This window comes from Lipophrys pholis (genome assembly GCF_963383615.2).
Source record: "Lipophrys pholis genome assembly, chromosome: 21".
Taxonomy (NCBI): Eukaryota; Metazoa; Chordata; class Actinopteri; order Blenniiformes; family Blenniidae; genus Lipophrys; species Lipophrys pholis.
The window spans coordinates 11,320,240-11,347,647 of NC_137649.1; the positions used below are offsets into that span (position 1 = coordinate 11,320,240).

The 27,408-nt window shown below is 42.2% G+C and overlaps 2 protein-coding genes across 3 annotated transcripts; one reads left to right on the forward strand and one right to left on the reverse strand.

The window, feature by feature from the left end:
- Positions 1–747: 747 nt before the first annotated feature.
- abracl (ABRA C-terminal like) lies at positions 748–5,595 on the reverse strand. The gene is made up of 3 exons (XM_080490341.1): positions 5,501–5,595; positions 4,531–4,596; positions 748–3,634 (listed from the first exon to the last, which is right to left on the reverse strand). The coding sequence occupies exons 2-3, from the start codon at positions 4,589–4,591 to the stop codon at positions 3,450–3,452; spliced, it is 246 nt and encodes an 81-aa protein (XP_080346467.1). The 5' UTR covers positions 4,592–4,596; positions 5,501–5,595; the 3' UTR covers positions 748–3,449.
- Positions 5,596–7,711: 2,116 nt separating this feature from the next.
- reps1 (RALBP1 associated Eps domain containing 1) lies at positions 7,712–26,289 on the forward strand. 2 transcript variants are annotated; one of them, XM_080490342.1, is made up of 19 exons: positions 7,712–8,425; positions 10,821–10,944; positions 13,551–13,780; positions 14,458–14,620; positions 15,676–15,806; positions 17,773–17,935; positions 18,019–18,082; positions 18,502–18,656; positions 19,763–19,884; positions 20,298–20,378; positions 21,674–21,761; positions 21,989–22,090; positions 22,882–22,942; positions 23,100–23,298; positions 23,381–23,569; positions 23,664–23,753; positions 24,229–24,386; positions 24,465–24,570; positions 24,756–26,289. In XM_080490342.1, the coding sequence occupies exons 1-19, from the start codon at positions 8,273–8,275 to the stop codon at positions 24,822–24,824; spliced, it is 2,448 nt and encodes an 815-aa protein (XP_080346468.1). In that variant the 5' UTR covers positions 7,712–8,272; the 3' UTR covers positions 24,825–26,289. The 2 variants fall into 2 exon arrangements, with proteins under 2 accessions (XP_080346468.1, XP_080346469.1); XM_080490343.1 differs by lacking the exon at positions 20,298–20,378.
- Positions 26,290–27,408: the final 1,119 nt, after the last annotated feature.

Here is a 27,408-nt window from a genome sequence, read left to right on the forward strand (position 1 = left end):
AACCACACATTCACATTCATACTTAGGGGGAATTTAGGGTAATCAAATCTCACATTCATGTTTTTGGACCGTGGGAAGAAATCTGAGTGCCCAGAGGTAACGTGCACACACAGAGAGCATGTGCAAACTCCACATAAAGGCCCGACCAGTATTTGCACCCAGACCTTGTTGTTGTGAGGCAAGAGCGCAAACCACTGCTCCACAGTGCAGCCATTGATGGCTTCTACATGTATGATTTAGAAGTCTTATAAGTTCAATACTTATAACTCAATACCTCTTGCATATTGCACAATGAGTGAAATTTGTTTTCAGGTTGAGGGGTGGAAGAGATTTTAAGGCCAAAAAATGGAAAGAAAGTGCATACACACACCTTCATTTCCATTCTGTTGAGCTAGTACCTACAGAAATTTCTGATTTATTGAATATTTTGTGTGACATCCCATGTTTCACTGCACAAACCTCCACTAAATCAAAAGTGAGATTTATGGACATATGGTGACACCAGCTGTCATGCATTGATATGCAAGGACAATGAGGTCATGTGTGTATAGCGTGGATACCAATAAGAAAATGATGGAGATGGTAATACTGGATGCAAAAGTCTAATTGATCCTCAAGTCATATTCCACTGCACTCCGATTGGTTGGCGAGTATCAGTAGGTGGTAGGTGTGAGGTATTGTGCCAGATATCAACAGATAGTCATTATTGCTTTGAGGAATTATAACAAAATCACTCATCCAAACAGGTTCAAGGCTTCAAGTGTAAATATTTTAATTCTCAGAGTGAAGTCTACAGCAACAAAAACTTCTTGTCTTTGAGGAATGTGTTATTGCCAATACAAAAGACAGTAAGTATGCACTTGAACAAATCAGGCAGACGCCCCACTAGTTCACAAAGTGGCTTGAGGTATTGGCATCGCTCTCGTCATTGGTCTCCTTTCGTCTCGCCGGATGTCATGTTGAGATCGTACATTTGTGTTTGGAAAGTCACTCCAGAGCTACAGCAGGATATTCACGACAGTGATGCAAGCAGCATGATCCGTCCGCAGTCCGTTCTACTTTTAACTAAATAACCATCATTACATGCCACGTGGCCAGGTGTAAACTCCATCCAACTCATCTGGTTCTCTTATATTCATTGACGGTTTGATTCATTCACACCACTGATGCTGAATTGGAAATTAAAAAAATAAAAAATAATTCAAGTCAAACTTAAACAACCAACACCTGAATGTGAACACGTTAGCGGGGTTGATACAACAGCAGTGAATGCAACAGTCTTTTGAAAAGCTGCAGACCAGGCTTATTTCCACAAGGCCTCAGAATGTGTGGGCGATAACACCACACAAGGTCCAACTCAATGAGGAATATAGAAAATAATTAAATTATGCACATGTTGATATTATGCAAATCAGCACAGTAGGTGATGTTACATTCGGGATGGAAAAAAAAAAAAAAAGAGAAAGCATTAGTCCATCTGGTGGAAAAAAGATGAGGTTTTCTTAACCAAATGGTGCAAAGACTTGGTATGGAGATTCCAGAGTGATTCAAATCAATTGCACTAAAGAGATCTTCCACTTAACTGGGATTTCCTTTATAATGTATATTTTTCGGTCATGACTTTGAGATTTGTATTTCTCTCAAAGACATCTTTAGTAATGAAAACAGAATGGAGCCAGGCACGGGACTGATTATTCGTTTTGTTTGAATGCGCAACAAATCTACAATTTACTCATTTACTCTCCACACTGTATATTGTAGCTTAAGGACTCTGCACAAAGCCGCACAAAGCTAATTTAAGAAATTCGTAAATTAACTAGTCATACATTACTATGGTCTTTTGTCACATTAACATTTTATCCTAATATTTCAAATGTTGCTTTATCTGTGCTTGTACATAATTGTTTCTTGTATATACATCAATGGAATATTTGTATTCAATCATTTCATTTGTCTCCACTTCTCTCTCACTTTCTCACATAAACAAGCTCACTGTACATTTTAAATCCTCTTTTCAAGTTTTTAAAAGACTTTGTCTCATCAGTCTGTCAATCGCCTTGTGTGGCACTCTGACTGTTGCTAACCTGAATAAAAAGTGCCATTTAATTGCACTTTGATCAATTCTACTGATCTAACCGCAAGTTTTTTTTTAAAATAGCTATTCATGCCAGTACTTATGTTCATAGATTCGTTCCAACAACTTTGGGGCACCATATACAGCTGAAAGTGCTTCTCAAAAATATTCTGACATAATTAAAACACCCAAAAGACGAGATACGTGATGGGTTGTGATATCAGTGGTTTTGCCTGATCACCAAGTTTCCTTGAACCTACAGAACATAATAAGCAGGCATTTAAAATATACTAAAACTGTAAATGCACATTTTTTTCAACTAATTATAGCAACAGGACAATTAGACATATTTTGGTTGTGCTGATTTGGTCCTGAGCGTTTTTACAAATTCATACTTTCCACATTTGGCATCAATCACCCTGTAATTAGACACTAATAAAAAAAAATTTAAAATTGCACAAGGAATACATTCGCCATCAAGTATCTCTTATGAAAAGGCAATTTTTGGAGTTTGTTCATGAAAGACAATCATGACTACATATAACTAAATGGAATAAAAAGTACTCAAGCACTTTGCGATGAGTAGAAAAACTGCAAAATGCACTTGGTTTGTAATTGTAGTCAAGAGTTTCTTTGAAAAGGGCTTGTCATTAGATTTCCAAAAGCAGTATTCTTATTAAAAAGTCCACAGGAGGTAGTAGGAATGGTCTGTGTAAACAATAAACGGATCTGTTTGGTGATGCTGTTGGTGTACACACATTGCCCTTCCCCGCACAGCTGCACAGGAATTCTATGCAGAATGACACTCAAGCAAAGAGATCTTGAGTCAAACTGCCTGTTCTGAGTCTTAATGGAGGGTTTTGCGAAGTACAACATGAAGAGCTTCAGTTGAAATAACATCTTGTGCTCTGTGTTATTTACTCCCGACAGTCAAGCTGTACAGAGAGGCATCTTGAGATCGACGGAAATTTCGACCAAAATTAAACAAACGTGCAGTTTAATGTGTTGTACAAAACCTTACATTCCTGATTTCTGCGTTTAAAGTCCTATTATGAGAAGCGAAATGATGCCTGTGGTGGATAAAAGCACCTGAGGAGGAAAGCAACACCACTTCCAGACGTAATGTGAAACTGAAACCCATGAAAATATGGTTTGGAATGAGAAACAGGATTAACAGATTACATGCCGATATGCAGAGCGATTGTGCGGGTAAAGGTCTAATATAGTTATTGCATTTCGGTTCCAATGCTGAGCCTTGTAAATGAAGGAAAACTGGGAACAGACGCTGGGCGTTGACGGCCTTGTGTGCAGAAGCTCTGGTTTCCAGGAGGACTCCGTGAGATCTACGGACAGCGTCGGGCGCGAGCGTCGCCTCTCATTCCTGCAGCAGAGTGATGTCAACGTTGTCGTGGACGCCCTGCAGAAGCAGCTCGCCCTGGAAGCTGATCAACTTCTTCCTCTTGGCTGCTTTCAGGGTTCCCACCAGTGCCTCGAAGATATTGGCGCAGCGGTCATCATTGAACAAGACCCCGAACTTCACAGTGGTTTGACCATCGGTATCTGGAAAATGAGGATAAGAGCAACATTTATGTAAATGTTACTGGTACATAGCATTTTTATTTTGTTGTATTTTTTAATAAAGTAGGTGATGAATAAATTCGCTAAGAGATTTCTTCATTTATGAGCTAAATTAATCACAACTAGATGACTGAGGCCTTTGAGTGTGAAGAGATGATAACATTTCAGTTTCCTTAAATAAAAGACTACTGACAAAATTATTACAAATGTTTGAGCTGGGGTTTTAAAGTGTGGGAGGGTGAGCCCCACCCCACACGTATTTCTTTAATATGAAATATCTGATAACACTTTTAAAACTCTAACCATGCTCTTTGCTTTACAGCGAGCCTGAAGCAATTCTATTTACATAACTTCACTGAGAGGTGAAACACACAGAGCGATTCAAACGCTTTCAAGACTGTGTGAACAGCAGGTTCCTCAAGTCCTGCGAGTCTGGGCCTCCAGAGACCAAACCCGTTTAATCTTGGGGACTTGGAAGGCAGATCAGCACCTCAAAGTGGTTGATGTGTCTCTGACATCCTTTCTAAACCACCCCCGTGCAAACAGGTGGTACACATCACAAGAACAAAGATATACCAGCAGAACATTTGCTGAGTCAGCTTGCCGTCTTCCCATAGTGCATCCTGCCATTATGCTTGGAAAGATCATAAACAGCAAGACCAGGAACTCGCCGCAAGAGCTGCAGCTGGCATTTTTTGGAGATACTCCAACCCAATCATCACTATATCAACCGTATCAAACTCACTCAATCCTTATGCCTGTCCACCCACTAACATATACAAGCAGTGTTTTTCACTTCACCGGTCGGTGTTCATAATGTGATGCGAGATGGATGAATGTGGAAAGTGAAACACCAAAAAATCAAAGCCTGGACTCACTTTTAGTGCCGAGTCGCTGAATCTCCTCCACTAGCAGCTTGACCTCATGTTCGACATTCATTGTTACTGAAAGGCAAAACACAATCAAGATTCAAACATCATTGCAAGAAGACAATAAAAATATGTTTTCTTTATTCGTTCAATTTCTTATGTGTTGTAACAATAGGGACGATTTTGTTGGCATTTTCAGATATAATGCATTTTAGGAAGCAATGCAATATTAAAAAAAAGAATGTATATTTTCTTATTTCAGCATATATTTCAACCCTTTGTAGGGCGAGAGACTATATCTGCTAACTTCTACAATTCTTATTTTGCTTACACCTCAAAAGAAAAAGTGGTTGACAGTCACAAAACAGATAACTAAGAAGTTGTGGTAACAATGAGGTGTGCGTTTTATGACCTTGATTTCTGGAATTTGTAAAAGAAATTTGATTTATAGTTCGCACGCATAAACTTCTCTTTTGGAGAACATTTCTAGAGGACGTCTATTATCAAACCAGACACCCAATGCCTCAGACAAATAGATATATTTCTCACTTCTAAGTCATGCAACACGCACTTAATAGTCAATTTATAAATTTATCAAAATAAAATACAGTCTCTGACATGCTCCATCACGAGCTGGGCGGACCGTCATCAATGCGGAAGTACAGATTAGCACCAGCAGCTAACTAGCTTCCGAGCACACATCCATCTTATAATATAATAATTAAAATAACGTGCAGTCATCATTTGGTGGGGGATTATATCGCCAGCTCGGGGGTACTTTGGGGGCTTTTGGTTGTTGCAGGAAACAATCTTTTGAGCTGCAGATGTGAGCTCGCCGGTAACGTTAGCCTCCTGGCACGGACGATCCGCTGAGAAGAGTTGTTCAAACCGCCGGATTTACTTGATTTATGAGGGCAAACGGTCGAGTCAAAGTCTACACAAAACAGCTTCAATTCGATATTAAAACATACATCCTTACCTGGTTATTTTGGGATCTTTTTAGCTTTGCAACGAGCGGACGTGAGACTTTCTAATCAATCCGCACCGGTGGTGAAACTTGTTCAGTTCAGGGACGGCTCGGAAATTGTTCTTTTACCCGGGGAGTGGCACAGAAATTCACAAAACAATTACTAATTAAATTAATTAAAGTGGTCTGTTTTTATAGAATCGGGAATGAGACATAGTGTGTTCTAAACTGCAACATTATATGAATTCAACACACTCGAGGTGAAGATGCAAGTGTTTTAGGATCTCGAGCATTTCCACCCAGATGGAAGTTTTCCTGCAACATTTGAATGCGGCATCAGAGCTCATCTGACTTCATGGTGACATGATGCTTCTGCTCAGGGAGATCTGCCCCATATAGGGACATATAAGGCATTGGAGAAGTGTTTCTGTGCGCCTCCGGCGAGAGGCTCACATATCCACTTGATCGTAGTAAGCAATTTCCTATAAACATTGTTAGAAATGGACATTTGTATCATTTTTATTCTTGACTTCATTGAAGTGACTGGATGAAAGAAAAATTACTGACTAAAAGAACCAACTCTAGTTTGCTCATTTCAAATCCTAGTTTTTAAATCTTCATTACTCAATTTAGATGTTTAAGTTCTAATTCGAAAATGATCTTCATAAAAATCACAACTCTTGTAAATTCATTTAAATGCTGTTTAACTCTGATTGTAGGACAGGTTTCCTCCCACATTGTTGGATAAAGCAGTATAAAAGTGGATGGATATTACATTCCTTTATGTCATTAATGGTGTTTTATGTGATTTTGCATTAAAAATAACATATGGTTTGTAGAGTGGCAAAGTGAAACAAATGCTATGTGCAAATATCTATATTACACGTTCTCATTTTATCAACAAATATGTATGTGGTTGAATGAATGCTTCTTCCCATTTTCTTTCAATAAAAAAATACTGACACATATGATAGTTTTGACGTAGTTCTTTAACTTCATGAAAACAGTTCACAAACTTTCTGTCTTTCATGTTTTGATGGCATTCCATGGCTGATGAGTTCCTGTTGATTTCACTTATAAAACACAACAGCTGCACAATGGAGCAGTGTTTAGCGCTTTCACCTCACAGTGAGAATGTCATGGGTTGAATACAGGCTGATACTTTCTGTGTAACGTTTGCATGTTCTCTCATGTGCTTGCATTTCCTTCAGGCACTCCATTTTCCTCCCACAGTCCAGAAACATGCACTTAAAGTTAATTGCTGACCCTAAATTGCCCCTAGGTGTGAATGTGAGTGTGTTTCTCTGTGTTTCTCCTGTGATGGACTGGTGACCTGTCCAGGGTGTAACTTGCCCTTGTCCATAGTTAGACATGTGATCAGCTCCAGAACCCTGCAACCCTGAACAAGATAAAGCAGCATAGAAGATGGATGGATGAACAGAAAGAACTGAAAGTGCAAAAGTAATCTATGATAATATCTACACCCACATCCACCTAATGTCATATCACAAATTGTACCCTTAAATATGTTAACCAGGACTTGTAATCACCATCCCAGCACTCTCACCAGTTAGCACGTGTGGGATCTTTCTGTGTGGAGTTTTTAAGTTCTCTCTGTGTATGCATGGGGTTTCCTTGGATACTCTGGTTTCCCCAGGTACAGAAACCAGGCATTTGAGCTCAAGTGGTGGCTTTTAATGTTCCATGGATGTGAATGTGAGTGTGTCCAGTGATGACCTGGAGATCTGCCCAGAGTGCACCCTGCCCCTGCGTGGATCAGCTCCACCTGACCTTTCTAAAGCAGTGAAATGAGAGGTAAGAATGGGAGGATATGGACTCTTGATGTATGGCAAAGCTTTTAGTATAAAATGTTCTTTCAATAAAAAGTCACTGACACCACCTCCGATCCTATTTTTTAGAGACAGTTTTTCAGTTTTAAGGTTACCATTTGACCTTTGGGAGGTGGGAGTTTAAACTTATAGAATAGGGTAGTGTCAGTCTGAACAGAGCTGTGTCTTACTTTGAAGGACCGGGCAGGAAGTGGACTGGTGACTCTAAACTAACCGTTGATGTGAATGTGAGTGTGTCGGTCTAGAAATCACCCTGCCTCAGCTTATTCTCTGCTCCAGCTGAGCTGGATAAAGCGGTGAGATGAGGTAGAAAGGTAGGGTAGTTTCAGTGCAACCACAGCTGTATTTTACCGTGAAGCGCCGGACCGGAAGTGAGCTGGTGACTCTGACGACAGGAATGGCGGCTATGATTACCAGAGGAAGCAGCCCAAAGACCCCGAAACTTTACTTCTAGCGGCCCCGCTGGGGAATTCGTGCCCAGGCGCACAGAGAAACCGTGTCCCCCGAGGGATTGGAGGGAGAAGAAGTGCTGCGACGGGCGGTTCGGGCGCTGGATGTGGGGGTCGAGGAGACGGACGTACTTTGCGACTCGCTCGTTAGCCAAACGATAGAGCCGCTGACTTTGATTCAAGGTAGCCGCTAGCCCGCTGCTCTGCTGGCCCAACAAGTTAACTAAGTGCTCAACTGCGGCGAGGCGCTCCGCGTTTGAGTCTCGGGGCCGGGCTTGGTGCCGTTTGTCAGCACGCCGTGTCCGCGGAGCTTCATCACAGGGAGTGAGACAACAAGTCGACATTATTACCGTTAGCTAGCCGCTGACGCTAGCCGAGTTGGGATCCTGAAGTCTCGCCCATATTTTGGATCCTGCCCCAGCCATTGGCCAAGGGGCTAACCAACAGTCAACTAGTCCCGTTTTCGGGCTCAGTCGGGTACGACGATGGAAAGTCTAACGCTGAGCGACGTGGAGCAGAAGTACTACTCGGATTTGTTCGTCTACTGCGACACGGACAACACCAAAAAAGTGGCTTCCAACGGGAGAGTTCTTGACCTTTTCCGGGCGGCCCAGTTACCCAGCGAAGTTGTCCTGCAGGTAAGCTAGCGACGAGCCAGCGCCGTGGGTCGAGCTTGGGGACTCGGGAAGGGGCTCCACGACGACTGGGTCGTTGACAAAGTTGAGTGGCTGTCAGAGAGCCGTCCTGTCACGGCAGGACCAGCCACGGTTAGCCTGGCTGGTTAGCAGCCTGCGCAGCGGCTGTAGACAGACACACCTTCTTCTGGCTAATGTTAGCCTCAGCCCACTCGCAGAGTTGGTCACGGCTGTGAAACGGACATTTAACTCGCATCTCTAACATATTGGAACGCCCGGCGTGTCAGACATGCAAAGTGATCTTTTTTATTTTTTTTTTTGTGCACGGATGCTTGAACATAACATGACACTGTGCTCATCAGTCCTGTGCTTCGCATTACTTTCCACTGTTTCCTGTCGTCTCTCCAACATCTGCCTCTTAGTCCGGCGGAAACGCAGAGTCACACTGTCTCCTGTTTAATGTGACTTAGAAAACTTGTCACAAGATTCAGTGGGGCCATGACATAGCTCCCTGATCATGATACCCCACATGGGTACATTTTTTATTAGCTGTGTTGAAGTGTAATGGACTAGTGTCATGTCTGTGAGTGAAAGCTGAATTTAATAAAACTAACAATATTCATATTATGAGCACTATATAGTTGTTGTTTTTAGAAGGCAGTGATGTCACGTCTTCTGTGAAATAACGACAATGACCTGAAGAGTCTTGACAACCATGGCAAGAGTCACATAAGCTTTTTGTAAGAAGTGTTTATTAATCACTTTCCTAAGCCGCTGCATTTCTAAACTTTGATTGCTACTACTGTGAGACCTGAACCCCTGAAAGCTCCCTGTGTGCTACACAGTGACAGCCGACTAGGTTAAATACAGAAGAAAATGTGTTTACATGTGATAAATACAGGAACATTTTCTCGTGGCCATGGAATGATAAATGGGTTTCTCTTATATAGTGCCTCGTCACTAATTCAACAGTCTCAAAGCTTTTAACACTGGATCTCACACACATCCACACACTAATGGCGACAACTGCCACGCGAGGAGATTGACTGGTTATAATGGAGTTCGGCATTTTGCCTAAGTGGGCTTTAACATTGGACAGGGTGCGATGGGGGACTGAACAACCAACCTTGGGTTCAGAGGATGATGCATTTGGTTGGTGTGATCCCGACGGAGCTCTTCATCTGGACAGTTTGAGGCGAGAACCTGCAGTACAGTAAACGTACACAGCAAAGAAACAATTTGGTCTAGAAGGCAAGCTCCAATTCTGATACTTTCAATTTCTCACACAGAATTTTGCAACGTTCTCTCACAGCAGCAGCAGGTTTACATCTGTGATTCCCACCACACTAAAGGACCTGTGTTGATATTTGGAGTGTACTTTGAAGCCACACACCATGCACATGGGAAGCCTGCAGACTCTGTTACATTTACAAATATTTCCAAAACAAGCAGGCTGGGAGAGGCTGCTGCAAGCAGGTGCACTGCCAGATTACACATATAGCTAACAGCAAACTGCATTTGAGTCATTGTAATATTGGCGACATGATTACACCACGGCTAATCCCATCTTGAGTGTCCTCGCTCTGTCTCGTCACTGCGAGTCATGAGTATCCAGCTGAACTGCAAGCGGCCCATTCTTGTGACTCGGGGTCTTTCAGCAGGCCAATATTTTCAGTTTGTGAGTCAGCATCCTTTTCAAGGTCAACAAGGGGAGCAGTGTGGTGGAAGAATTAGGCAGCATTGTATCCCCCCCAACCCCCCTGTTTTAAAAATCCACACTGAGCTCTGTTGTGAGCCGCATGTCGCGACAGTGTCATGTTGTAACAGGCTGAGAAAAGTGACGGGTGTTTTGTATCCACACACGCTCAGACTAAGTTCTTCGTCAGCAAGAAAGGGATCAGTCGGCTGTGGCATGCTGCTGGTATTGTGGCGTACACGGCACTGAAGAGCTCGCACTTGAAGACTTGTCCTAATGTTTTGAATCTAAGCTGCACTGGTATTATTTCCCCACACAACTACTTATGATGTGTGCAATTCCATGACCAAACAAGTAATAGTTGATCTCATGCCTCATAACAAGAAGGTTCCTACTTCTTTGTGGAGTTTGCATCTTCACCCTGTGCATGCATGGGTTCAGGATGTGGTAATCAGAATTTTTATTGCAGAGGCACATTACTTGCAGTGACACACACTGGGTAAAATAGCAGATTTTTCAATAATAGCCTCTTTTTAGATGTATCACTCCTCCGTGAACCAAAATACAACATGTAAAATGTTTGACCCGTTTAAAACAAACTGTATATTTTGCATGTATGGACTGCGAGGATCATGCATATTCCTTTGAACAAACACAGTGCATTGTTGTTGACGGTTGGTCCTTGTCCTTGTGTGGGTTTAGATCACAGAGTTATGTGGAGCCACTCGGCTAGGTCACTTCGGAAGGAGCCAGTTCTACATCGCCTTGAAGCTCATTGCCATTGCCCAGTCCGGGCTGCCGCTGAGGGTGGAAAGCCTCAACTCGGGTGAGTTCAGGATTTATTCCTCGTACAGGCACACTTTTCGTTTCCTCTTCCTCCTTTGTGCGCCTTTCTGCTGCTCCAGGATCGGTATAATGTCAATATTCAGGTTCTGGGGCATGTTGCGTGTTTCCCTTCTTACTTGGGGGTTATCTAGACTGCAAATGAAGAGATCAGCATGAAAACTGAACTTGATCCTAGAGGACATCTGAATTTCCCCCTACACACAAAGAATAACTGCTCTTTTCCTGGTTGGCTTTGTTTATTTACTTCCTGAGGGAACCGGTAGTGTACGTAGATGACATACAGGATAGGGTTCTCTAATGTTTTAAAGAACTCTGATTCAGTGGAAAGCGACATCGTGGAGTCAAACATACTCTTGAACCCACGTTTATGAAATCCGTGGCACATGGTGTAGCAAGCAATAAACCCAATGTATAAAACTAAAACAAGCACAGTCTGTAACTTAAGAATGAGTTGATTGCTCTGGTGTGGAACATTTAAATGAGCTCATAACATTTAATATTAGATGAGAGAAACATTTATTTGTTTTAGTACAAGCTTCATACTAGATTTTAACATAATCATGATGTTCTCTTTCTATGTTCCTGGCAGATTCCTTTTTTTTTTTTTTTATTTATAATAAAGACGTGTTGAAATCTTGTGGCGCAGCAGTTGTCTGCTAACTTGGAAGAAATCAGGCCTGTTAATAAGTGAAATAAGAGTTGTTGAGTGGCTTTTTAATATGTTTTTGGAGGAGTGAGAGCTCAGTCTGCACAGTGAAGCCTATGTGAACCAGTATTGGCCTTATGTTACATGGACTATACTTAAATCACATTTTACCTCTTGAGCAGCAGTAACAGATTATATGTTATATGTTCCACTCACTCACTCACTCACTCACTCACTCACTCACTCACTCACTCACTCACTCACTCACTCACTCACTCACTCACTCACTCACTCACTCACTCACTCACTCACTCACTCACTCACTCACTCACGCAGTGGTGATTGGTGCCATCTAAAGTTCTCATATTGAGTGCAACTTGGACTTCAGTGTCTAGAACATCGACAAAGGGATTAGAAGTCAATCCGCTCTACCAACAAAGCCACAGCCACCATAAATGCTTGTGGATGTTTGTGACGATATAACCTGTTCCATCTGGTTATCTATTATCATAAATAAACATTCAGCATTTGAGGCCCAGAAGCCCTTTTCTGCTACATTGTGTGTTTTTTCCGTTGTTGGTTTCTGGTCTGACGTCTCACTAAAACCACAGAGGGGAGACGTTACAATCACTCGGAGCACAAAGTTTCTTGCTTGACTTGAAATATTGCCACACAATGAAAGGATTTCATAATTGGATACCAAAATGAGGAAGTACAGGCGCCACTTCCTCTTAGCAAAATGAGCAGAATGCATTTTATTAGCTTCGGGAGGGTTTGAAATTTGCCTTGTGTGAAATGTAATACCTTCTGAGCTGATGCATTGAGTTGGCGCCAAGAAATGCAATCAAGTGTCAAGTCATATCAGCTGTGCCACATTACTGGATGTGATGTTATTCCAGGAGATAGATTGACCTTGATGGTTTATTACTAAAATGAGACAAAGTATTTTCCCGATATTGGGAAATTAGCTGTTTGCTCCCTGTATAAATACATTACATTCATGTTTTGGAGCTGCGATTGATCGCTCTTTGAATTTTCAAAAAGTGTACAAACATGTTCATTAGTTTCTCTCAACCCATCTTAACATATTATAAAACTGTAGCTTGTTTTTCTCTTATATGACAAATATAAGCTTTATATTGTTGTCTTAGAGATGCTTAAGTTTGTTTCTGTCGAGTGACTGATGCCACTTGATGCAGAGAGTCATTCAATTGCACCACATTCAGACACCTCTATTTATCCCACAAGGGGCAATTCATTTGCAGTTTCCCAGTGTGTACAGTTACACGCATGGATGCATTCGGTCATCAGCCAGTAATCAGTCTGTCAGGAATTTGCATGTGACAGAGGGAAATGTCAGAACAGAAAAAAAAATTGTGAAGCATATAAGGCAAATAAATTGTCTATTTAAAAAAACAAACAATCTTCCGTTGTTTGTTGAGGGAGTCCGGGGTATGGAAGTTGGGAGAAGTTGATCCCGGAGTTACTTTAGTGTGGTCAGTCCGGTAAACGGAGGAAGGAGAGTGGTTTTATTGGTGAGAAGTTATATTTAGCAGCCGGGGTTTCGTTTTTGAGCGGTACGTGATGAGGAGCCGATGCTGCTGCAGGACCAGTGTGCTGGACTCATTGTGATGAGTGGATCAACAGATCCCCGAGGTTTTGTCCTCGACTATACTGTCGGTCATTAGATGAGTTTTGTTTCTTTTTGAGGCAGATCGTTTTTCTCCCATGCTGCTGTCCCTCTCATGCAAACAAAACAACATTTTATATAATTTTATTATTTTCAGTTTTATCTAATGTTCACCTTCTTGTTTACCTAGAGTTAAGCATTAATAATTTTTTATAAAAGCACCTCTAATCCGGTAGTTTCACTCCAAGTTGATAAATACTGTTTGTTTATCTCACCTTGTTTTTTCTGTTTTTAAATCGTCTCTCCCCAGTTAAGGACCTGCCGCTGCCTCGGTTCGTGGTGGGGAAGAACGAGGCGGAGGCGAGGCATGCGGCACTCTACCAGGATGCGGACAGTGGGGGTTTGTATCCTGCCCCCGGTGCTGCAGTAATACCCCGGCCACCTGCCAGGGGTCACCAGAACAAGAAAGGGCCTCCCACCTCCACCTCGCTGCCGGCCCATGAGGTCATCCAGCCTCTGGCACCCAGCATAGAACCACAGGTCTGAAACTTTACTGTCGCCTTGTAAATGCAGCTCTTTCTCAGAGACTCTTTATCGTTTAGTTTCTATTCCATGCTCAAATTCTCATGACAAAGGATCACATCACTGTTTATTTGACCTTTTTTTTTTTTCCAGAGCAATTAGATGATTTGCAAAAGACACAAATGAAAAATAAAGATAATGGAAGCTTAGAGAAAACAAACAGACTTTATTGGGTGACATTGGGACACACACACACACACACACACACACACACACACACACACAGTCAACAGCTGAAAGAAGCAGTCACCAGAGATAAGCTGCAGTGTTTTTCCTGTGCATGTGTGATTACTTGAAGCTCAAATTACTTACTGCGAGTGCATTTTTTCTCCTTTGAGGTAAATAGATGTCTTCCTCCACTCATATCTCTTCACATCTGCGTTGAAACGCTCCGTCACGCATCGCTTTGACATCTTACCATATCCATCCACCGCGATGCAGATGAAAAGCTTTTCAAGTAGCTTTCATCGGCCTTGACTGGGTTCAGTTGTAGTGTGTTTAAGTGCAAGACCTTGAAGTTTGTTAACGCCACACACACCAGGAATTCACAATAGGGCAAAAAAAACAAAAAACAGCTGCTGCTTAGTGCAGTTAAGTTTTCTTACAATATCCATGTTTCCACATGTGCTCAACAGCCTGAACCAACGTCTCCAGTAGTCTCCCCTCACCAGTCCCCTCCCACATCCCCTCACTCGTGGAGGAAACACAAGCGGCAACACAGCGGAGGAAACGTGGACCGGCAGCCAGTGGTGGCTGCGACCGGAGCTGTGTGGACTCAGTTCAGAGAGCAACAAACAGGTTACAGGGTGTTTTTGTTTTTTTCCACATTGTCTTTTCACTCATTCTTTTGTTTAGTTGAAGCAAACAAATCGGAAGTCACTCGTTAAGTCGACAAATTGAGGCGTTTGTGTTCTTCTTAAGGTGTTTGATAGATGTTAGGTGTTATTACTTAGAAAATTCATCAATAAGGTGTGTTAAAACTGTTTCTCAACATTTCTTCAATTTAATCTCTATTGATTGAAATTAATTGATGTTTTTACTAATCTTGAAGCACTGAGAGTAATCTTTTATTATTTTCACTGTATATATTTTATTTCTTTATCGCTCAGTAAGTTTACGTGCCACCGGAGCTCAGTTTAGCTGTTTAGTAAAATATTGTCTTTGTACAGGTATACATGAACACGAGTGTAAACTATTTGTTGTAGAAATCCTGTTGTGATTAGCACTTTTTCAGCTTGTGAATAGATGAACTTTCAATATCAGAGAGTGTGTTTGATTGTGTGGCTTTAATTAGAATTGAGCTCATATATTTACTTCTAAAGTCCAGTTCTTGATGGACTTGCATAATAATCTGTCTTTTTTGGAGCTGTCTTTTAGACGTATTGATTGTGAAGCACTTTGTGTTGCATTTCTTGTATTAAAGGTGCAACGCTTATTAAGTTTATTAATGGTACAAAAGAGGAAGCTTGATTTGAAGTCAGAAGGAAGTAACGGCATACTGCCATGTTATGAGAGGGTGGAATCAATTTCTGGAACAATATCCTTGTGTTAAAGAACTCGCTCTCAGTCGTCACTAATGTTGACAACAGAAGCTGCGTGAGACAAATAAGTAATGAGTTTCGAAATTGTCTGACTTCAGTGATAACTGTTGGCCTTTCTGTTAGTTACTGGTGTTTACACATAATGTAAATGGTGTTTGCAGAGGAAAGTGTCCGTTATTTATTAGTGGAGGTTCAGTGCCTGCTTCTCGTAAGGTTATTATTTAAAAAAAAAAAGAGCGAGAGATAGCAAATGACAAGCTTTCTTATTCAACGTGCAACGTTGGGATGATAAAATGCTGTTGTCCATTTCAGGAGCAGGGACTGGTGACGGCATGTGGTCGTCTCACTCGCCGCCGCCTCCTGGTCAGGAGAGTTGGGTCAGTTTTACGGCGGACACGCCGCCATCCAGCACGCTTCCAACAATGCACCCCTCGTCAGTCCAGGTAGGAAAAACATCACCCTCACATTTTACTGGGCTTGCAAACCATACATTTTACTTTACGCTTCAAATTTGGTCTCAAGTTATACATTTTCAGGAGAAAACCTGCAAAGTGAGAGAAAATACAAAGGAGTTGAAAGGTCTTCGCTTATATGATTTATTGTTTTCACTGCTCCAGCAGTCAAAACGTTTTACGCTGCTCGGCAGGTTCACACATTAACACACACGATCGCACACCAATGGTGATGGCTGCCGTTTAAAGCAATCAACCTCCATTGTGACTAATTTGCCGTTCAGAATCTTGCTCAAGGACAATTTGACATATGAACAGAGCAGGATGAGGGATTGAAACTGCAACCTTACATTGGGGAGACAACCCGCTCTAACGGCTAACCCACAGTAAGATCGGAGGGAAAAGCAGCTATAAGTGTGAGTTAGTGAGACAGAGATTCGTTGAGTTCAAGGATGATCAGATTTATGGTGAAGCTGGTTCAGCCTGTTCAGATGAGCAAACATTTTATTTATTATTTTAACTTGAATTTTGAAATGTACAGCTTATATTTCAAACTTGTTATTTAATTGCCTATTATTAATAATTGCTTTTCCATAATAAGTTTTGAGTCAACTTTTTTTGATTTAGCAGTTCATTTGGATTCTTTATTGTATGTAGTTAAATATTGGTGAAATAAAGATGAGTTATAGCTGTTTTTAGTTTGATTTGAGTGGCTGACTTTGCACATAGCAGATGTTGATAAATTAACTGTGCTTTTTTAGTATATTTCAATTGATTATATTGAACAAGAGTTACTACATTTAAATGCACCTTAAACTTGACGATGCACACCAGTACATAACTGAAATGTTCTCCATTTATTGCTAATTGCATTTATAGCCCCAGCTGACTGACAGTGGCCATCCTTGGGTAGACTTTGAGATACAAAGTCTACCCAAGAAAAATACAGAATAATACAAAAGTCTCAATCTTTGTCCTTCACCTTCAGACAATCACAGTTTATTCTGTTTTTAAAATGGCAATAAATACAATGTTGATATGTTTTTGGAGCTCACACGTCAACCCTCAGTTCAGTGAGTAGTTTATATGCAGATAGGAAACTTACGAAAGCAGCTATATTCGATATTGCAGCAGGTAGTCTCAATAGTAGTCGTCACGAAGGGTTTTCATCAGATGAAAAGGCGCCACAAGACACTGGCAACACAAAACCTACGATATCACATGTACCACAATCGCGTCTCAAGCATGAGCTGACATTTTATATCAGTGCTTTGTCTGCCAGCCGAGCTCCACTGAAATTTGAGCAGCTTATGTGACATTGCTCAGGCAAAGGCGTCTCCACCCAGTGCCTAATTTTAGGAAGGAATCCATGCTTATTTTTAGGCTGATTATTGGGTTATTGTCATTGTGAATGAACTAGGAGCACGTTAACTACATTTTTAAAAAGCTCCCATCATTGTGGTGGATTATGGTTTTTGAAATTTCTCAGAATTTGATGCTTTCAAAGTAAAACAAAACATTTTTTTTTAGGTTTCACAGTTTACACTTTCAGTTCAGTTTTATTTTAACTTGATCCCTCCGTCCAGCATGCCAAAGCTGATCCCAGCTGACTATGGATGAATTAATGGTACGGCCTCTACAGTCAGTACGTGGTATATGGCAAACACGGAGAAGGACAGACAATCAAATACACACATTCACACTTACAAGCAATTTGTAGCCGCCAGTTAACCTGAAATGTACGTTTATGGACTTTGGAAGGAAACCAGAATATGTTGGAAAAAGCCCGCACATGCAAAGGGGAAAACACGCAAACTCCACATAGTACCTGAACCCAACCCTAACCCACCAGGGACCTCTTTATCTCTTTCTATTATTTTAACAGTACCTTCCTTTCTACCATCTCCTTCTTCTACACTGTTAATCACTATGAAATTCCCTCTGTGGTGTTGCACAGGAAAGCACAACAATACGTACCGTGGCCTCAGCTGCGACAAACAACGAGATCCAGCGACAGTCCAGCACCTACGACGACCCGTGGAAGATCACAGACGAGCAGAGACAGTATTACATCAACCAGTTCAAAACCATCCAGCCGGACCTCACGGGCTTCATACCCGGTAAAGAAACGCGACAAAAAATGCACAGAAACATGATGAGCTGCTTTTGGGAGAAATGTTAACTATCTTCAATCTAATTCCAGGTTCAGCAGCAAAAGAGTTCTTCACCAAATCAAAGCTACCAATTTTAGAGTTGTCACATATTTGGTGAGTCGTCGTCACCTTGTTGATTAGATTCCCTGCTGTGTTTGTCTGACAACGCAATCGGATTAGAGGTCATTTATATCAGTGAGTCATGCTATTAGGTTGTTTGTATTTATGTTATTTGTTTGTTCGAGCAGGATTGTGGTTAATTCAACCTGACAGAGAGTGAAAGTAAAGCTTATTTGATTAATTGCTATATTTCTAGTTGACTTCTATGCACGACAAATTTAGCAACACATCTAATCATTGTGTCATTAATATCTTCTTCATACTGAAACTGGTTGAGCTGGTTTTTAAAACAGGCGAGAGTCTGTCGTGTCTATTAAGAGAAAATCTGCATTTGTACGTTCTGATGCTTCCTCTCCACTATAATCTCTCTGGGGAGGATTCGGTTTGTGACTGTGTTTCGTGTGTGTTTGAAGGGAGCTGTCGGACTTCGATAAAGACGGAGCTCTAACCCTGGATGAGTTCTGCGCTGCCTTTCATCTGGTCGTAGCCAGGAAGAACGGCTACGACCTCCCAGAGAAGCTGCCCGAGAGCCTGATGCCAAAGCTGATTGACCTGGATGATTCAGCAGGTACGGCGAGTCATGCTCTCTCTGTCTGCACTGCAGCTCTCCTTTTCCCAACATCAGACCTCATTAAACCCGCAAGGTAGCAGAGCTGCGGCGTGGAAAACCTGCCTCTTGGTGCTGGTTAATTGATTTAGGCTGGACTGCACTTTCCATTACACTGCTTCATATTCTGCTGCACTTTGATCATGACCCATTTTGTATAATCAGCAGGCACGTGCTGCATGCAGTCCAGATTATACCCTAATAAAAAGGAGCAATAAATGATTCTTTTGAAAAATTCATCACAATATAATCATCTAATTCTAAGAATAGTTATTGATAAATAACAATATATAGGATATATCATATCTTCAATCATCAGTCACAATATATTTGCATTATACCCCCACATCCCTTTCTTAGCCACTTTATACCCCCCCCCCCCCCCCCCCCACTCCATTTTATTTATCACATTAAAAACAACACAATCTTGCATTTTGCTAAACTTCTTGCGTTTCCTGGTTACACCCAGTTTTATATGCATTTTCCAGTCTCCTCGGTTTGTTCCTCATTGAAATCTCCTGCCTCGCCCCAGCAATCATCACTGTCATGCTCCGGTTCTGCCTCTCATAGTGCATCATCCTTGCTGCTATCAAAAGCACTTGAGTTGCAGCATTTTAAAGCTTCTGAACAGTGACAACATCCAGCATCTGTCGCTGACTTGTCCTTACCTTGGTAGAATTCTCAAGTCACGGCTCACATCCAGCCTGTTTGACTGGCTCAGTCACGTGTCTGTGGATTACTCCCAGAATGTTCCTCCTGTTTCTGAAGCATGGGAGCAAAGCCTCTCTTATAATCTGACCAGTATGGATGACGATTCTTTGATTAGAGGATCCTATATAGATCTAAAATACTCGTCAGGTGTTTCCCAGCAGTGATACCATTTTGTTTTGTGTTCATGGGAAAGACGACACAGGAATACCTTCAGCAGGATGAATCATGAACATTTAATCAAGAAACGCTCCCTAAAGTTTAATACAAATAGTTTTTTTTGGGTGTATACCATAGATATTTGCCTTGTGGAGTTCCTGTATGTGTTTGTAACCTGTGTGTTGTTTTTCCTTTTTCAGAAGTCCCTGAGCAGGCGGCGGATGTTGGATACTCGACGTCACCGGTGGAGGTCACCCCCAACAAGTCTCCCTCCATGCCGTCGCTAAACCAGGCCTGGCCGGAGATGAACCAGAGCAGCGAGGTTCCAACATACATTCGATACACAATCACATGATGTGTTCAAGCATACTTTCAGCTCTGTTTGCTGTCGCCGCATTTGCATTTGAGTCATCTTAATTGCTCTGAGTTGATTTAGGCAAAATTGCCCCTGCTTCATCCAGCCATTTTGTTTTGATTGCCACTTCTTCATCTTCATCATCAAACATAATTACTGCTAATTCAACACCTCTTCTCGCCCTCCCTGGCGCTGCGACGGGAGCCTGTGGTTCTGCGATGAGTTGCCTATGTCTTTTCTTTAGTTTTTTTGGTTTTCACGCCTTACTGATGATGTGGTGTTGCATCGCTGCAGGCGCTCATTCTGATGATGTAAATGTGTGATGTCACTGCACTGGCTGACTGACATGTTTTTTCTCACTGTCTGTCTGTCTCCTGCAGCAGTGGGAGACGTTTAGCGAGCGCTCCTCCAGCTCACAAACTCTGACCCAATTTGACTCTAACATTGCACCAGCTGACCCTGTAAGTCAATCACGTAGTATGCATGGTTTCACCATTAATGGACAGACATTAACCCTCTCTGGATCTCTCTCTGTCTGTCTCTCCCCCTGTCACTCTCTCTGTGCATGATATTCTCTTCAAGTTCACTGCAGCAGCAGTGTGAGTTGTGATTTGGCTGGCTTAGCTCTATTGGGCATCATCTTTTTATTTCTACAGTGACATCCACCAGTCTATGGCACGTTTTGTTAGTGCTGTGAACACTTCAATTTTCGTTCAATATCGCAACGCACTGTTGAGCTGTTAGTGTCGCTTGTGGGCAGAATTTTAGGCAGAATGTATGTTATCTTTCAGTAAATATTGGCCCTGCACAAGTAGCCAAGTTGCAAGTGCAACATGGACTACAAATGTTCATGTTTTTGTTGGCGTGCGTATCCTTTGGGATTCATTCCAGTTGCTCAGTAGATGTGGCCAGAAACCATTGAGAAATAACATACAACCTTTTGAAACCAACTTTTTAACTGAGATTAGGACTGGGTAAACCTTTGACACTGTTATTTAACAAGATATTAACGTCCAAAACATGTTTTTTTTTTATCTGATTTGTCGGGGCGGTTTGGGAGGGATTTATCCTCAGGTTAATCTGTTACTGACACAAGAAGGACTCAAATGTCAAAGTTTTAAAATTTGTATTCTGTTTAAAGGAGATACTTTTTAGGCTCCTTTTAGTTTTTGCTGGTTTTTTTTACGTTTTGTTTTTCCCACAAAATTGCCATGACCCAACTCTCTTCTATGTGTTAATTTATTTGATTAAGAGCCGTTGATTTTCAGCTACGAGTATCTCAGTCACTCAAAGCTGATTGTAATCTGTTGAAATATCTGAAGAGTCTGCTTGTAGTGAAAATCAAAAAAAGGATGTTAGCAAGACTTTTTAAGATTTTCAACACAAATATAAAAGAGGGAAAGTTATGAGGCGAGTCTGATTCTGTGATTTGGTCCTCGATTTCCAATGTAGTTTTGGGTATCTGTAACAGACTTTCCTGTTTCACTTTGGATTTTCAGAACGAGTGACCAAAGTAATATCAGCAATAATAAACAGCAAGTTCTCCAACAAAAAACAACAAAAAAAAGTGCAATAATGAGTTAAATAGACACCAACTGCAACATGTTAACTGCAGGTTGCCTCTAAAGCAAAATATGAAAAAAACAACCTCTTTCTTTGGAGCTCTATTCCCATGTTCAAGTAAACTGATTTTAAACACTTGAGTGCAAGTCCTTTCTTCTGTCTGTCTGACCCTCTATGACTCTTTGTTCTCCAGGACACAGCCATCGTCCATCCTGTTCCCATCCGGATGACACCCAGTAAGATCCACATGCAGGAGATGGAGCTGAAGAGGACTGGCAGTGGTGAGACGCGATCTGGCTTCAAGCCCGAACGTTTAAACGCTCCCTCACAATTAGACGACTGGTGGTGTTATGGCGTTATTGTGCTGCAGGAGGAGGGCCCCCGAACATCTGTCTTCATAAATCATATTGTGAAAGCAAGAAGACAGCTTGCATATTGTTGGACAGAATAAGGGTTTTGTGTCTGATCTTTATGAGCGACTGTAACATTTTATTCCTCAAAACTTTAGATCACAACCACCCAACCAGTCCTCTGCTGGTGAAACCACCGGAATTGCCCGAAGAAACCAAATTGCCCGCCTCCATGAAGTTTGTTGCTGCCAACACTGTGGGTGAGTGAACGATGATATGAAGATATCGACTGTTATTGAGCCTGTTTACATCTTAAGATTATCTGATTTCTGGAGTTATCAGATTAAGTGATCGGCAACTATATCATGGTGAGGAATTGGAGTAACACCTCAACTTCTCAATACTCTGATGTCGTCATGCATGTACATCTTTTTTTATTTCTGTCTTTTACACTTGTTTGTGTGTAAAAGAAAATACTCAAAAAGAAAAAGGATAATGACTGAAACATGTTTTTCCAATGACTGCGTTTCTCCAGCAGATGAAACCTGTCGGGTACGATCATCACAATTATCTCAATAAACCGTTATTGGATATTTAGATCATGAAATCTATTCAACGTACTAAAACCAGTCACCTATAATAGTTCAGGGACTTTTGAAGTTTCAGAGTGTGTCATGCCCGATGCCAGAAAGATTTCATCCTAAGATGAAGCTTAAAAAACCACTAAGTCAAAAGTGTGAGAACTACTGAAGAAATTGAGAAAACATTGTAAGACCTAAAAAGAACAACAAAATAAATATCTGATGGAAGCGGGTGGAAAATCCTCTTGGCACAGCAGCACCTCTGATCAAAGATGAACTGGTTTTCACCTTCTTGTCAAACTTGCTAATACATAAGGAACTTTCTTATATGGGATGATTTTGCCCTCGAGTAAAGTGCTTATTCTTCTCAGCCTATACAATATGTCTTTGTCAATTAGTTTTTGTTGGAAGCTGCAGTGGTTTGAGCTTTAATGTGGCCTTTTTTTTATTTTATTTTTTAATCTGTGAAGGTGACGGTTACAGCAGTTCAGACTCCTTCACCTCAGACCAGGAGCCAATCACTCGGCAAAGGTCAGTTCTTTTCTTACTTTCCTCACGCTGATGCATCAAACTATGCGTTTCAATCTCGCACAGTTAAACTAGTCTGCTCCAGTCGGCAGGTCGGAGGTCATGTGGAAAGCTTGTCTGTTGGAAACTTGGTCTTGTATTCATAAAGGTTTGTGTCCAGGTCTCAGTCGGGTACGTCTCCTGGGGCCCTGGAGGTGGTGGCCCCGCCTCCCCCTCCACCCCGACCACACCCGTCCCACTCTCGCTCCTCGTCACTGGACATGAACCGTACCTTCGCTGCCACGGCCGCCACGGGGCAGCAGCAACCTTCCGCAGTCGCTTACCCTCCTGCTGTGCCTCCTCGACCGCTACCCACACAGGTCTGTAAAGGAAACATACTCCATCTGCAATGTGCGTCTAGACGAGCCTTCCCCTGACTCCTCCTCCTCTTCCTCTCCCTAGACCTCCGTGCCACTCACTGGGCATAGAGTGGAGGCTGACAGTGCACCAGGAGGTGTTATCGCCACCACCTCCCCACAACAGATCCCTCAGCAGCCCAACTTTGCCGACTTCAGTCAGTTTCAGGCCTTCGCGGCCCCCGAGCAGCCATCCAGCCTGCCGGAGGTCGACAAACACAACGAGGCGGGACAGGTCGGCCGTTACCTTCACACGACATCCTTTCATTTAAGTTTAAGATTGAGAGTTCCAGATATATTACGTTTTCTTGTGTTTTTCCAATGTGCAGGTGGAAAAGCCATCAGAGGGCGCCGGCCCTTTAAGAACAGTGAAGAGTGATGGCCAAGTAGACGAGAGACCTTCAGCTACAGCCAGCTCGGTCGGTCAAATTTGCAGGACATTTCTGGTTGTGATGTCACAAAAAATGTGGAAAAGTCCAAGGGGTCATTTTCATTTGTCTTATCCAGGAATAGATTTTGTGACCAAATTGAGTTTTTATTGAGAAATGAATTAAATTTCTTGAACAAAGTTGTTAAAAACAGATTGAACAGTGTGGAATCATTCAGGCATGTTTAAATGCAAGCAAAGACAGACTCATACACACTCAAGATTTCTAGGTGACTTAGTTATATATAAAGCCTTCAGCAGGAATGTCCAATAGTGCGAAAGTGTCCAACAGCAAACTGCCCCTGATTACATTGTTTTAAAGCACCCAGGTTCTAAGCTGCCTCCATTTTACATTCAGACCAATACGATACTTGGAATAACAACCATTTTAGAGGCATGTAAAAGCTGATACAACTTGAGAACTCGGTGATAATAAGGTCAACGGAAATGTTTTTCCGTTTTCTCAGGTCAAGGGCGGCTCCTCAGGTCCTCTGGCGCCTCCTCCTAAACCTGTACGCCGAAGGTTGAAGTCCGAAGACGAACTTCGACCGGAGGACGAGCAGCACGGCCCACAAAAATCAAACGTCATCGCTGCGGTCTTGGCCACTCAGCCCTCCATCCCCAGGTAGGAGACTTGTTGATAGAGAAAAAAACTCAAGAGTTTGCCGACGGATTCATGTTTCAACACTTTCTGCGTTTGCAGGTCAGTCGGAAAGGACAAAAAGGCGATTCAAGCTTCAATCAGAAGAAACAAAGAGACCAACACAGTTCTGGCGCGACTGAACAGTGAACTGCAGCAACAACTGAAGGTACGAAGGACATTTTTACTTAAATATTGTAGAAAAGTATAAAAGGGAAAATCACAAACTTCAAATGAAAGAGGCTCCAAACACGGACATGACCTAAATGTCATACAGTGATGACTGAAACAGTTTTTAAAAGTGTGAAAATGAGACTCCTCCTTCATATCTTCTGTCCTCTGTTTGCTCTTCAGGACCTGCTGGAGGAGAGAATATCACTAGAAGTCCAGTTGGAGCAGCTCAGACCTTTCTCTCACCTTTAACCAACGTGCCGAGCAAATCTCGGCTGTAGTTCATCGGAAACAAGGCTTTGGCCCTTGATGGCAACCCCCCCCCCCCCCCCCCCCCCCCCCCCACACACACCCACCCCGGCTCCTTATTTCTTCCTTCCAACATGGCGGCTTTCTCGGCAGAGCGTTCTGTTAAAACTGTCATGCTCAATCACACACCGATCGCTCATGAACCGGACGGACCCGAGAGCACAGTCTTACCAACGGGAGGAGGAGACGACGTGAGGGGATTTTACAAACTGGCACTTTTCCAATTTTTTTTTCTTTTCTTTTTTATAAAGAGAGTCTAAGATGAGAGCAACCGCAAACAGACGGTTCGGAGCGACAAACCAGACGCTCCAACTCTGGGTTTGATCTGAAGACAAACTGCTAGTGTCTAATTACTTTACTCTCAGAATGGCTGAAGGTGTGTGTGTGAGACTGTGTGTGTGTGTGTGTGAGACTGCGTGTGTGCGTGAGACTGTGTGCCCTGCAGGCTTGTATTCATGTGTTTGGTTTGGCTTGGCTGCACCAAACTCGCCTTGAAAAAAAAAAAGGTAGATTTAAGAAGGAAGTTCTTCATTGGTTTTTTCACGTCTTTCTAAGGGTGAAATTAGGTCTGTGTTCATTTCAAGCATGTCTAGAGAATTGGCCTCGCTTCGAGGAACAGTAGGATATTTTTTCAAATTAAAAACTCAGAAAATGAGCTTAGAAATAAAACTCTCGCTCCAGCCGGGCCAGTTTAATTCCATCTATCCAGTCTGTCCTCAGTCCAATAAAAAACTGTCAGGTTGATTAACAAACACGATGGTGAGCATTACTACTGCGACTCACTACTGCCACCTAACGTGCAAAAGTGACATAACAGCAAGCATGGCTAATACAAGAGGGAGAAAATACACTTTTCTAATACTTCTAAATTGTACTTGGTAATGTGTTAAGCCTTACTTTAGTGATCTGTCCACACTAAACCAGAACTTTCTGTTTTTAGGAGCCATATTAAGAAATAAAGTTACTCCCACAATCTCTTGCCATCCTTATAACAAGTACTTAAAATGAATAAACAGGATGTGTTAAAATGGTGTTCTTGAAGATATGCAGAGCAAATAATAATTAGTTGACCTCGTCTATGAAAGTGGCTTTTCTTGTGAATGGAGTTTGGTGTAGTTTGTTGAGCATAGTGTGTGTGTGGGTGTGTGTGTGTGAGAAAAAGCCATTTATGGCTAAATGGTCACGGTGAAGGTTTTATTTGACTGGACTGGTCTCATGAATCCAGCGTGCCGCCGCCTCATTACTGCCCCTACAAACCTCCGCTTGTGTTTGAATGACGTTAGTGTGTTTCCTCTTCATGTTACAGTGTTGGAGGGTTGATCATGTGACTGACTGGTTGAACTTTATGCCAAATGACTGAACTCATCACTCTGCTCCCTCACCTCGACTCGGGCCGTTTGAAGAAGGGAAAAAAAAAAAAAGAAGAAGAAGAAGCAACCCCCTCTCCCTTCCTGCAGGTTTTTTTTTTCTGTGGCTCAGCTTGTCTTTTCTAACCTTGGAGCTCTGTGGTTCTTTGTCCGATCTTTACTGTACGGAGAAGTGTTACGACACTCAACTTTGAAGGGTTGGAAAAGCGTTCCAGCTGCTTGACTGCAGGAGGCGGCGGTGCTCATGAAGAATTGCTGATTTTGAGAAGATTTTAGTCCCCCCCCCCCCGCGGCTTCTCTGCAGCAGACAGTGTGCACAGGTCCAAAGTGACGGGTGGAGTTTGTGTTGATTTTCTTTTGTCAAATCGGACAGTCGGCACTATGCAAGTACGGGCGATACATCCTCACAGACCAACTATACTTAGCTGTACTATGATAGTAGCAACTGTGTGAACAGTACACCCTGGTCTTTGTATCGTAGATCTTCCAAAAACACCCACTACTGTACGTTTGTGATGCCTTTTGTTGGTACTGATGAGCAGTGTGTGCGGTCCCCGTATCCCCCCCCCCCCCCCGCCCCACGCTCCAGAGGGACGTGGACTCCGGATCAGTGTTTTTTTCTTTTGTTTTTGGTTTTAAATTCGGGGTATTTTCACCTGAACTCTGCAGCTTTGGGTGTAGATGAAGCTTACATGAGAGCAGTCGACAAATACAGGAGACCTGAATGACCCAACTGCACTTTTAACTCCACCTTCTCCCTCCATTACCTTTTGTTTTTTGTTTTAAACTTTTGTCTGTTTTCTCACTTTAAACATGCATGTTCCTCCTGTGTTTTCACTTGGATTCAACACAGACGCTTTAAGTAGAAAAACAACTGAACCACTCAAGTTTTTATTTTCTTCGTCTTACCCCGAAGCTGTAATGTTTGTGATCCATTCATGTTTTTTGTTTTTTTTTATTATTTTGTAAAGTTGTGTCCCCTTTTTGTGTCGGTGAAGCGTCAGTCTTCTTCTTAAGCCTTACTCCCCTTCGCCGGCGTTCAGGTTTCCACTGCGGCTGACTGACCTCTCGTCCTTGTCGTATCAAGGCCTGCCTTCTTTCTTTTCTGCTGTTGAGGACGACGATGTACTCTGTGTGTATGTTTGTCTGTGTGCGTGCGT

Coding starts and splice junctions, on each gene's coding strand:
- abracl (XM_080490341.1), bottom strand. CDS start 4,591: ATGAATGTCGAACATGAGGTCAAGCTGCTAGTGGAGGAGATTCAGCGA. Junction 3,635..4,530: donor TCAGCGACTCGGCACTAAAA/GTGAGTCCAGGC, acceptor CTCATTTTCCAG/ATACCGATGGTCAAACCACT.
- reps1 (XM_080490342.1), top strand. CDS start 8,273: ATGGAAAGTCTAACGCTGAGCGACGTGGAGCAGAAGTACTACTCGGAT. Junction 22,943..23,099: donor GAGCCAATCACTCGGCAAAG/GTCAGTTCTTTT, acceptor GTTTGTGTCCAG/GTCTCAGTCGGGTACGTCTC. Junction 24,387..24,464: donor ACTCAGCCCTCCATCCCCAG/GTAGGAGACTTG, acceptor CTGCGTTTGCAG/GTCAGTCGGAAAGGACAAAA.